At 55.7% G+C, this 12801-nt stretch overlaps 1 protein-coding gene across 1 annotated transcript in view; it reads right to left on the bottom strand.

Moving 5' to 3' along the window:
- SHANK2 (SH3 and multiple ankyrin repeat domains 2) overlaps window positions 1–12801 on the bottom strand; it is a 474374-nt gene that overhangs the window by 191536 nt on the left and 270037 nt on the right. Inside the window, exon 13 of the mRNA XM_007466013.1 lies at window positions 1654–1729. Coding sequence (XP_007466075.1) covers window positions 1654–1729 — 76 coding nt within the window. The remainder of the gene's footprint in view (window positions 1–1653; window positions 1730–12801) is intronic.

The following is a 12801-nucleotide window of genomic DNA, read 5'->3' as shown; positions in this document are numbered from 1 at the left end:
GGCCCTCTTTCCCTCAAAGCCCCACTCCCAGCCTGGACAGCCCTCCAAGTCACCATGGCAACAGCTCTTGGGCTTCTCGGAGACTCAGACGCCCTCCCTGCTAGAACGGAAGCAAAGAGTGACAGCATGCTGACCGTGACCATGGGCCCAGGGTCCACTTTCACAGACGGCCTCCAGCTAAGGCAAAAACAACTCATCTGACCCAGATAAAGACTCATCAGCAGAAGCCAGGGGTGGGTGTAACTCCCTGGAAGCCATCAGCCTCTGAATGCTCTCTCGGGGCTGCGCTGGTGGCCAGGCCAACGATCACAACCTGGGCTTTTAAGGTAAAAAAGTGGACAATCTTAGCAAGACCTGGAGAGTCTGCAAAGCCCCCCGGAAGAGGGGACTGGCTACTCTGCTGGGAATGGCATTTCTGTTATAGCGCATCTTGTTTATAAGAGAAAGGTGGTTGGGACGGGTCGACGCTAAAACCAGGTGACCAGCAGTTCCACTCCTAAGTATACACCCCAAAGAACTGGAAACAGGTGTTCAAAAAAGTATCTGTACACAAATGTCCACAGCCACATATTTACAACAGCCAGAAGGTAGGAGCACCTCAAGCGTCCATCCACGGGTGAATGGAGACACAAAATGTGGTCCATCCATACAAAGGAATATTATTCAGCCTCAAAAAGGAAGGACACTGTGACACCTGGTCCAACAGGGAGGAACTTTGAGGACATGATGCTCAGTGAAAGAAGCCAGACACAAAAGGACAAATACTGTATGATTCCACTCATACCAGGTTCCTAGAGTAGTCAAATTCATGAAGACAGACAGTAGGATGGTGGGCGCCAGGGGCTGGGGGAGGGGAAGGGGAGTGAGTGTTTCATGGGGATGGAGTTTCAGTTTGGCAAGATGGAAAGTGTTCTGGAAATGGATGGTGTGATGGTTGCACAAGAATGTGAATGTACTTAACGCCACTGAGCTGTACACTCCAAAATGGTTAAGACAGCACACTGCATGTTATTTATATTTTACCACAGTAAAAAATTAGGGAACAAAAGGGATGAAGGAATGATACACGCTACAGCATGGATGAACCCTGAGAATATTCTTCTAGGTAAAGAAGCCATTCACGGAAGATTACATACTGTAGGATTCCATTTCTGGGAAAAGTCTAGAACAGGCAAATCCTTAGTGACAGAAAGCAGATTGGTGGCTGTAGGGGGCTGGAGGAGGGGAAACCCAGAGGCATCCTCATATTCTGCCCCCCACCCCCCGGGGGGGGATGCTGATACGTTGGTGCTGCCTCAAGGCTCCTATGGCCGCCAAGCACTGTCATCTTTACCATTTGTACTGCTTTCCCCCCAGACAACGCCAGGTTTCCTCCTCCTTGAAAGACAGCTCTCTCCCTTGGCCATCCCACAAGTGCACTCCAGCCCGACCCCAAACTGCAGGCGGCACAGAGCCCACCTCTCGGGCGGGTCCTCTGGAAGACGGTGGTCTCCATCATCCCAGCCCACGTCTGGGCGGTGGGTGACGGGGACCCATAGCGGGAAGCAAGCCAAGGGGTTCCAAGTGCTCCATGCAAGGTGGTCCAGCGCTTTCAGGACACCTACGAGCATCTTTGACCGGAGCGGGCCTGGCAGAGAAAGAATCACGCCTTACCTGGAAGCATCAAAGCTGTCATAAGAGCCGACCGTGTAGTGGCGGAAGAGTTTCTTGCTGCGGTCTGCACGAGTTTCTGCAGAGAGGGAAGAGAGACATTGTTTAGAAAGTCACGGTCCCCGAATGTTGAAACCACGCGAGGCCGGCCGGGCCCCTCATTTATCTGACCTACGAAGCATGCGACCCGCTCTCCTGCGGAAAGATCTGGGAGGAAGACGCGGCCTTGGTCTGTGGCCTAACTTTGCAAACTCGGGGGGACGCAGATGAACCTCAAGGCTGACTACTGGAGAGTCATGAGCTCCATTCCCAAATGGAGGCAAGTCCCAGCGTCCCTGGCTGGTGCAGGATGCTCTCTGCAAAGAAGACAGGGCTCTGGAGGTTCCGGCCAGAACAGCAGCGGGTCCACTCAGCACACAGAATCCGCGACAGTGGTACTCTCAGGTGATGCTGCCGAACCATCTAGCAACTCCGAGAACCCGCGGATGACTGCTTTGGGAGAAAGGAAATGTTTATTGTTATTTTTCCTGATTATAGTTACTTTCTCCTAGAAACAAACAAAAAAACTTGATTAAGTTCCTAATTAAGTCCCCTGCTTACTTTCCTTACTCAGCAAATTTCGACTTAAATCTCACGGGAAATTATATGAATGATGTAATTAGACTTAATCGATAGCTCAGAGCTGGAGGGAAAAAAACCCACAACAACACAAATGCAAGAAATACAGCAGCTTATGATTTACTGTTTAGGTATTTTCCCCCAAATAAAATCTCCTGGGCACTCTCTTTCCCAAACCCTGGAAACAATACAGAGAAATTATGTGATTGGCTTCAGGAAAAATGGCTCAAACTCTCATTTTGAGGGACCCTGTGACCCTCTCTGCCGTCAGTCTCCTTGACACCACCTTCCAAGGTGAACGTGATTTTACTCAAACCCAAATGCACGTTTTCGGCTGAAAAGTGAACACATGCAAGGGCTCTGAGAAGGGTCGCACTGATACCTCTTGGCTCCTTTCATGCCCAGAGGCAGCCTGTGCAGCAAAAACACACGCTCCCCTTCTACATGGCGTGGTGTTGCCTTGGGGGTGCTGGGAGGAGCAGCTGTCCAGCCCAGGACTACATTTCCCAGCACCCCTTGCAGCCAGGTGTGGCCACGTGACCAGCTCCCACCAATAGGACGCACGCGTGTGTGTGTGCGTGCGTGCATGCGTGTGTCCCTTCCAAGCTTGGCTTCTATGGAGGCCAGGGAGCTCTCGCTAACCTCTCTTGCTGCGTCTCCCAGCTCAAAGCTAGGACTCCCAGGCTCGACAGGATGATGGGATCATCAGGGATTCCTGGCAAAAGCCTGGGTCTCTGTGCATTAGCTCTTAAAAGAAGCAACAAAATTGTATTGCCTTGTGCTACACTCCAGGGATTTGCTTGTTAACAGCAGCTAGTGATGTCTTAAAGGACCTGCGGCCGGGTTCTCAGTGACTCAGCTCCCCCTGCCTCTCTGCCCCTTTCCCATCACTCCACCCGAGGCCCCAACAATACGAAAGTTACCATCCCCTGAACGGTGACAACATCTTCGTCACCATCTCGGTCCCTGACACTAATTGAGTGCTGACTGGGTACCAGGCCCTGTTCCAAGTTCTGCTCCTATACTCTCTCATATGTCTGTCACGGCCCCCAGGGAGAGGGTGCGTGTGTCACTCTGCAGGTCCTGCCAAGTCCAGCCAAGTGTGGCCCCTCTGCTTTTGCTCCATTTCACGCCACCCTTCCAATCCCTCTGCAGGACCTTGGTGTCCTCGTTGTGGAGTGAGGCACTCGCCTCTGCTTGGCGTGTCTCTGCTGTGTCATCACTGTCTTTGAGACAGGCTGGGACCTGGGACCCCCTCACCGGAGTGTTTGCCCCTGGACAAACGTCTCCTCAGCAACAGATACGAAGCAACAGATACAAAGAACCTCTAAGGGACTAAAAATAAATCCGCGCTCCCAATGCAAGGGGCGTGGGTTCAATCCCTGGCCGGGAAACTAAGATCCCACATACTGCACAGCCAAAAAAAATAAAATTTAAATTAAAAAAATGTCACTGTGACCAGGGGAGGGGTGGATGTTTAAAAACTTAAAATAGTAAATAAATAAATAAAAATAAACACTCACATGCACAGTTGGGGCAAATTATGAACAACAAGATGCAAAAAGACCCAAAAGCCCAACTGCCACTTCTGAGGTACAGGGAGAAAAAGCAGGGTACTGTGCATGAGCCCTGCACATGGCACCACCAAGGGGGTGGGCAGACCACCTAAGCCCCTCCTCTGGCTCGGCCCACCGATCTGCCCCGCCCTCACCCCATTTAAGAAGCCAGCTCGCCCCCCGCCGCTTGGGGTTCGGGGTTTCTTGTTCTCTCTTCCTACGCTGCAGCATGAGTCCCAGTAAAGCTTTGTCTGAATTTCTCGTCTGGCCTCATCAATTTCTATTGATTAAAGAGTCCAAGAACCTGGGTCAATAACATCTTCGTCCTCACTAACATTTCTTGAGTCCTTCCCCTGGGCCACAATTTGTGGCCATCTGGGCCGATCCACTCCCACTTGCTGGTCACAGCAGCCCAGCGAGGGAAGCACGACGGTTGGACCCATTTTACGGATGGTGTCTGCGAACACTGCCGATGCAAAGGCACATCCTGCTAAACAGTAGGGGCAGGGTGGGCCCCCGGCGGGCAGGTGGGCTCCAGGGCCCAGGCTCAGAACCAGCAGGCCGCACCAAGGGACCCTCGGAGAGGACCCGAGTCTCCGTGCTCTCTACGGGGCTCAAAGGTGGGGATTTGGCCTTATTTCTCTCTGTATCACCTCTGGCGTTTAACTCCTGGCAGACACCCAATGTCAGAGCTTGCTGAGCCAATCTCAAGAGTCCATTGCAAATCAGCAAACAGAAATACACTGCACACTGGCAGAGTGGCCTGAGGGCACTGGTCCAGCCGAGCTGCATGCACATCCCCTGTGCCTGGCGGCCAGACCCAACGTACCCAGGTGTTCCGTGTCCCTGTTCCCCTCCTCCCTGTCATCTTGCATTGTGTACATGTTCAAATCTAGTTACCATTTATCAAGTCCACCTGAAGGTCAGGCCCTGTGCCCCAAATGCAGGGATTAGAAGGCTGCTCAGATGGGGTGGGGCCTCAGCTCTGTTCTCTGGGGCTCAGGATCCTGGGGGTGGGGTGAGGATAAAGCTAACAGATGCTGACTTTCCACGGGCTGGGCTGAGGGCCCCAGCAGTCAGATCACTGTGCAGGGGGGGAGCATGTGGGCCAGGCAGTGCATCTGGCCAGGCCAGCCCTGTGACATCCGTGTGGAACCCACATAAGGGCTGGGCCCGGGAGGGTTAAGTGGGATTGGAACCTGTTTGTAGGGTTAAGCAGAGCAGCTCGTGAAGCCACTGAATGACCGTGGGGATGGGCTGTTAATTGTTATTATTTCTCTTAATTGCCTGTTGTTTATGCCCCACGTGGCAGCTCTGTGTTTGTTGCCCAGGGAACCACTGGGCCCTGAGAGCTGGCTGGTGCAGGCCCTTGGCTGAGGTCAGAGGTTCCAGATCGAAGGAGCAGAGAGCGTACTCAACGTGTGTGTGTGTGTGTGTGTGTGTGTTGTGTGTTGTGTGTGTGTGTTGTGTGTACCTGTCCACATCTTTGCCAGAGGAAACAAATGTTTCAGAAAGGGACCCTTTCTAGGTCAGTTAGCCAGTGGTTCCCAGACTTTGCGATTTCATGGACCAAGAAAATGTTAAACAAAAGAGGGAAGGGTGGAGACAAACACGGGATTTAACAAGTTATTAATCTGGCCTTAAAAACAATGGATTCCCTTCCACTACCATAATTGTTTTATAAGAGAAAGGGGAACTTTTGGAATCATATTGTCTCTGTTTTGTGAAAAACTCTCTCTCAGGGCTTCCCTGGTGGCGCAGTGGTTGAGAGTCCGCCTGCCGATGCAGGGGACACGGGTTCATGCCCTGGTTCGGGAGGATCCCACATGCCGCGGAGCAGCTGGGCCCGTGAGCCGTGGCCGCTGGGCCTGCGCGTCTGGAGCCTGTGCTCCGCAACAGGAGAGGCTGCAGCAGTAAGAGGCCCGCGTACCGCAAAAAAAGAAAAAAGAAAAAAAAAAAAATCTCTCTCTCACTGCACAGGCCTTCCCTGTCCTCTGGCTTCTAGACACAGTCAGACTTCTGCTCTGAGATATGGCCCCAAGGGACAGGAAAGGGGTCCTGAGGGACAGCATCACCACCACCATCATCATCACCATTGCTACCATCATCACAGCATCACCCTCATCACATCACCGTCATCTCTGTCATCATCACCATCATCATCATCCTAACCATCACTGCAGCTTTGCTAAATTATCTCTTTATTTTAGTAAATGAAAGTCCTTCACCTTATTTGGTCTCCCACAGCAGCCAGGACTAAGTGGATTTCTTGGCGCTGTTTTGCAGAAGCAGCAGAGTGCCATGATGAGGGATGTGGGCTCGCAGGCTACACTGGCTTGAATTCAGAGCCCAGCTCTGCCGTTTACTGGCTGCAAGTCACCAGGCTCTTCATTTGTAAAGTGGGGATAATAATAGTTCCTACTCACAGGGAAGTGATGGAGGAGTAAATGAATTAATACAGGGAAAATGCTGGAACGGTGCTCGGCAAATGGAAAGTGCTGTATTACCTGGTTATCGCTGCGCACGGAGGATTGGGACCTTCCACCTCCCAAGGTGGCCCTCGAGGTCACACAGCGCACCAGCGCACCCACACCAGGGTCAAGCCCTACCCGTGCCCCGAGTGCAGCAAGAGCTTCAGCCACAGCTCGCACCTCACCGCCCACCAGCGCACCCACCGCCGCGTCCGGCCCTGCTGCTGCCCCCTCTGCCGCAAGAGCTTCAGCCGGCGCTCCAACCCGCACCGGCACGAGAAGTTCCACGCGGCGGGGCCCAAGGCCCTGGCCGTGCTGATGCCGGGGGCGGCCTGGGCTCTGGCGGCGCCCCGGCCGGCCCCCACCTAGGAGGCTGAGAGGGAGGGGGATGGGGGGGGGCAGCCGCTGCGGGGGTGTGACCTGGGAGGCCCAGGGAGTTGGGGAGGTGCTGGCATGGGGGTGGGGTGGGGCAACGGGGGAGGAGCTGGGGGAGGGGCAGGCACGCCCACTGCAAATTAAAGTGAGCAGACCCCCAACTCTGTGCCTCCCCAGCCTGGCTGACAGCAGCCAACAGCTACCGTGTTCCGAAACATCCATGCAGGGCCCCGTGTATTCTAAGTGCTTTATGGGCAAGAGCTCAATACTGTTACTATCCCTGGTTTACAGCCGAGGAAGGTGAGGCTCAGAGAGGTTGAGTGAGTTGCCTGAGGTCACCGAGGGATACTGCACAGCACAGCCTCCTGGGTCAGCATCCACTTGGGGCCCTGGGAGGAGGCATGTTCACCAGCAAGCTGCCCGTGGCCCACGGAGGGCCAGCTGGCCTTCTGAGGTGTGCTGAGGTCTGGATGCTGAGGAAGGAGATCTCGGCTTTCTCATGGGCCGCGAGGTGGGAGGACGTGGGGTGTGGGCAACCAGTGGCCATCCCACCACATCATGGGGAAAACTACCCAATGAATGCAGCCTGCACACAGCGGGAGGCTGGGGGACAGAGGGACACCAGCGGCCCGATGCTGAGAATCCCTGGATCTTGGCTTGTGGTGGTCATGAGGGCTACTCATTCAATATTTCTGTCTTTCCTCCCTCTGGGCATGTGGTTGGATGGATCCCTGCGATTCATTTCGGCCAATGCGTTTTCGGAAGAACTCATTTACTTCACTTCCTGGGTGGATGGAACATTTAATTCCCAATCCAAGATCCCCCCCACCGCCCCGCCTCCCCTCGCCCCCCTACTGTTTCTTTGTCCATGGGCATGGCAACCAAAATGTTTGAGACAGTGGTTATTCTGTCAGTCAGGGTCCCTAGGTGTGCCCCCTGGGACACATGACAAACAGGTGGTGTGAGTGGGAAATAGACCTTGGTGGTTTTAGGCCACTGAGATCGGGGGCCTGTTTGTTACTGCAGCCTTCCCTGGCCCAAGCTGACCGATGCAGACCACGCATGGCCTTCTCTGTCATGCGAGCCAGTACATTCCATGTTTTGCTCAAGTGTGGCAGAGCTGGCTTTCTGGCAACCAAAAGTAGAAAGGAAGCCCAGACAACATCAAGGCAGAGGCTGAGTCTGGCCCCTTGTCTGTGAGGATCTCACACCTTCTAGGAGAAAATGGAAAACCACACGACGGACGACAGGAACGCATCCCATCAGACATGGAGAGAGCACGGCACACAGCACAGACCTCTACATGTCTCAGAGGGGGCCTCTGGTTACGACAAAGGAGACAGAAAAACCAGCCAACCAAGAGGGAACTATTCACTCGTTTGTTTCCTAAGCCACGTAGAAACTTCTCAAATGCAAGAACCTAGTAGTTCACAGACAGGCCCACCTCCTGGGCCAGGTTCCAGGCTCAGTGCTTCATACAGCAGGTGCTCAGAAATGTCTGTAGTCCCACTCAGCTTGGAGGCCAGCAGTCACTACTGATGAATGATCTGAATCATCTCCTGAACCTCTATACAGCATGAGCTTCAAAACATGTAATCAGGTGATGCCACTTTTCTGCTTAACGTTTTCCGACAGTCTCCCAGTGGAATAGAGTCCCCTCCTCGAGCCCTCCGATGACACAGGCCCGACGCTACGCAGCCCTGCCTTTGAACCCTCCCCTCCCATTGCTCCCCGCCCCCACCGCGGTCACTCCACTCCCGCCCTATTAGCCTCCTTTTTGTTGCTTGAACATGACAAGCTCATTTGCACCTCAGGGCCTTTGCACTTGCTAGACTCTCTCTGGGACATTCCTTCCCCAGCTCAAAGTTCACTGCACTGCTGGGTCCCCAGCTCCTACAACACAGCCTGGCACACAGTAGGTGATCAACAGCTGTGCAGTAACTGAACAACGGGATAAAACCCACACACGCTCTTGGACCCTTTGTTCTTATCCAGCGTGGGCACTGTCACCTCCTTGGGTCTGACTGTGAAGAGTTGAGGATATGGCCCAGAGGCTGAGTTTGCTGGCTGCCAAGGGAATGGAAGTAGCCGTTCTACAAACTGAGAAACTGGATTTCTAGTCCTGACCTTGGTGGTGATGGCGTGGGACCTCACTCTGCCGCTCTGAGCTCTCATTTACTCAACTATCCAACCAGACGTTTGTACGCTCTGCCTTCTCAACATGACACATCCCCTCCGCCACCAGTGCGACTAGGGACGTAACCCCCTTTCCCAGGAGAGGACCACGCAGTGATTAAGCTGATGTGCCCTGAAAGTTTTTCTTGGAATATGGCCTAGAAAAATCTACATTGAAAGGGGGAAAAGAAAAACCACCCTGGAAATTCCATTCCATATACTCTTGTGACTCGTGAGAGGGAGTGACAGATCGCATGACACGCTTCAGACTGTCAGCATTTAAAATAGACCTTTACGCAGAGCGGCTGGGAAGAGGGTCCCGTCTAGCTCACGAGGAAGCCAGGATGGGGCATCCGGGGAGACACTGATGGCCTCTGAGCCTCGAGCGTGACTGTTTATGAAGAGGAATCTCCTCAAAGAAAATCTATTAAGACTCTGAAAGGCCAAAAACGAATTCAAAGGACGGCGTGGGGAGGAGGTGGGCTGTCGGGTCAAGAGTCGGGCGTGGGGAGAGGCCAGACGCCAGAGCAGGGCCAAGGCTGCGTGGGCACGCCGGCCCCGATCCCCACCCAGGTCCCACGTGGGACGGTTCCCTTGCTCGTGAGATGTCACAGGCAGGAGAGGCAGGAAGGAAGCCTGCATCTAGACAAGGAAACGTGAGCTTAAGTCCTCACTAGCTGCAGGGCCTGGGCAGGAAACAAGCTCTCCGAATCTCAGTTTTCTCATCTGTACATGGGGCTAGCAGCAGTATTGACCTTGGCCTTGTGGTGAAGGTATAACACCGTCACGCGTCTAAGTCCCTTCCCAGGTGGGCTGTCGGCCACAGTTGTCCTCCAGGAAGACGTCTTGGTCTTCCCTCTCTGAAAGTATCCTTCTGCCCCCGGGACAGAGCAGGACCCCCAACCATATCTGTGCACAGAACCTCACGCCCTGGTCAGAGCTGCCCGGCCCGGCCCATCAGACCCCCTCCTGGGGACCTGGAATAGAAGTGGCCAGTCTCTGCTCCCCGTGTGAACAGAGGACACCTCCATTCATGCAGAGAGGCTGTCACTGTGGGAACACTTTGTGGGGTGGGGGAGGAGCGAAGGAGGGAGACTGAGGCAAGGGGCTCGGGGCGGTGATGACGCACGTGTGGCCCTAGAGAGACGGCTGAGCTGGCCTGGCTCCTGACAAGCTCCCCCCGCATCCTGCTTCCAGGACCGGGGGAGGCTGGACCCCACGTTCCACTCTCGGGGTCCAGGAAAGGCCACTGCATCCCTGCGGTGGAGGGCCTTTCTTCCTTTGACCCAGCTCACGTGGGTTTTAGGTTTCTTGAACTGCAAGAGCCCTGGTCTGTTGGCTACTCTGTCGCTCCGGGTAGGTCTCGTTACCCAAGCGGATGGTGGCGGCACCTCTGGATCTCACCCCGGGGCCTGGCCAGGGGCCCGTCCACCACGGTGGTGCTGCCGGCCAGGGCAGCCCTGGACACCTGTGTCCAGGTCCTATGTGCTGGTATTGACTGGGACAACACCTGGCCTGCACAGTTCCAAACACCCCCGGGGGCAGCGTGCCCTCAGTGAGGGCCCACGACCTGGCCACAGGCCAACATCCCTGGGTTCACACGACCAGACGGAGGGCACTAGGGACGCAGCGGGTCCAGACATCTCCCCTCTCTGTGATAAAGACCCTGGATCGGCCACGGACGTGAGACTGTGTGTAAAGATAATAAAACACTCCTGCTTCGCACTGCCTGGTTCATCCCCGACAGCTCAGCGCGCTGGGGGGCGGGGTCCTCCTTCAGGGCCTCCAGCCAAAGCCCAGCCAGGTGACACCCCGACTCTGGGCCCATACGACCCTGAGCACAGAATCCAGGTGCGCCCACCTGCACTGCTGACCCTCAGACCTCTGAGCTGATTTTGGGCTGGGGTCCAGAGCTGCGTAGCTGAGGTTACTCACCGTGCAGCACAGAAATGCAGAGCTGGGGCCTCGGCTTGCTTCAGAGTCCTGCCTGGGGGTTCCTCTGGAGCTGAGCCCCCAACCCACCAAAAGCAGAGACAGAGACAGAGAGACAGAGACAGAGATACACAGAGACAGGGAGAGACACAGAGAGACAGAGACACGCAGAGAGACAAGGACACACACACACAGATGGAGATACAAAGAGAGTGAGAGAGAGAAGGGAAAGTGGTCCCTGGGCTCCGCAACCCCACTACCAGCTCCCCTCTGCTCCAGCCCCTCCCTTGGACTCCACTCCCTCTGGGCTGTTATTCTCAGCCCCTCACCCTGAAGAGGCAGAAAGGGCAGGGTGGACCCCTGAGCAGGCGGGGTCCTACTCCCTCATCACGGCAGCGCCTGGCCGAGCTGGACGGGCTGGGCCAGCCTGCGAGGTGGCACTTTCTGCCCGGACACAGGGCGCAGGGCCGCCCGACTCCCACCTCCAGCTTCTCATCCACACGCCTCCCTCCCATGCTGGCTCCTGTGATCTCCAGCAGGTTTTAAATCAGACACTGTTTGGGCCGCGCCCCGGCTGGAGAGCCAAATGCAGGATCCGGACCACAAGGAAGAAAGAAATCACTGGTGGGGATGGAGACAGAAATAACTCTACTTTTTTAAAACCAAAGATGCCGATGGGCTCCATGCAAAGCAGAGAACCACAGACAGGAGCGTGGGGAGAAGCCCCAGTGGGCACAGGCAGGCTGGCGGGACGCGGGTGTGGGGGGCTGGTGGCACCTCCAAGCTCACCATCACCTCCCGCCCAGGGCCAGACCCCAGGACGCAGAAAAGGGGGCAAACCGTGTGAAGGGCTGGCTGGAGCCTGGGCAGGGCAGGGGCAGAGGGCAGGGGGGCACGGAGCTCGCAGCCTGCACAGCCCAGCTCCACCCCGGCGGGTCAGGGCGCTGTGCTGACAGGTGCCCATCCCACCACCGGGCACGGAGATCAGGGCCTCACCTCTGAGGAACACCGGCCGAGGGACACAACTTTGATCTGAAGCCACTTCTCACACTCACACCACGGCAGCTTGGGTCCCTCGTGCAATCACTACATCAGCTGCAGATCATTGATCCAGCACCTCGGGGCGCTGGACATTGGGCTCGAGGGGGAGGGGAGGGAAAACAGGGACCCTGCTCTTCAGAGATAGCCAGACTTCACTCCATACCCCTTAAGGACGGAGGATTAGCTCCCCGTGGCAGCTGTCACAAATGACCCCAAACCTACTGGCCCAGAACAACAGAAGTCCATTACCCTACAGCTCCGTAGGTCAGCATCCAGCGGCGGTCTCTCTGGGCTAAGATCGAGGTGAGGGCGGGGCTCGTGGCTGCAGGAGGCTCCCGGGATGAACCTGTTCCCTTGCCTTTTCCGGCTTCTAGAGGCGCCCCCAGTCCTTGGCTCGTGGCCCCTCCCCCCACCTCCCAAGCCAGCACCGGCGGGTCGAGTCCTCAAACCCCCATCACTCCCCATCACTCTGATTCTGAAGTCTGTGCCCCCTTCTTCCACTTTAAGGACACTTGGGATTACAGGGGGCTTCAGGGATAACCCAGGATCGTCTCTTCATCTTTCTTTTTTTTTTTTTTTTAGGACACACACACACAGATGGAGATACAAAGAGAGTGAGAGAGAGAAGGGAAAGTGGTCCCTGGGCTCCGCAACCCCACTACCAGCTCCCCTCTGCTCCAGCCCCTCCCTTGGACTCCACTCCCTCTGGGCTGTTATTCTCAGCCCCTCACCCTGAAGAGGCAGAAAGGGCAGGGTGGACCCCTGAGCAGGCGGGGTCCTACTCCCTCATCACGGCAGCGCCTGGCCGAGCTGGACGGGCTGGGCCAGCCTGCGAGGTGGCACTTTCTGCCCGGACACAGGGCGCAGGGCCGCCCGACTCCCACCTCCAGCTTCTCATCCACACGCCTCCCTCCCATGCTGGCTCCTGTGATCTCCAGCAGGTTTTAAATCAGACACTGTTTGGGCCGCGCCCCGGCTGGAGA

This window comes from Lipotes vexillifer, unplaced genomic scaffold (assembly GCF_000442215.2).
Source record: "Lipotes vexillifer unplaced genomic scaffold, Lipotes_vexillifer_v1.1 scaffold1094, whole genome shotgun sequence".
NCBI classification, from domain to species: Eukaryota; Metazoa; Chordata; class Mammalia; order Artiodactyla; family Lipotidae; genus Lipotes; species Lipotes vexillifer.
The sequence above is the reverse complement of the archived record's forward strand: the minus strand, read 5'-3'. Positions and strand labels throughout refer to the sequence as shown.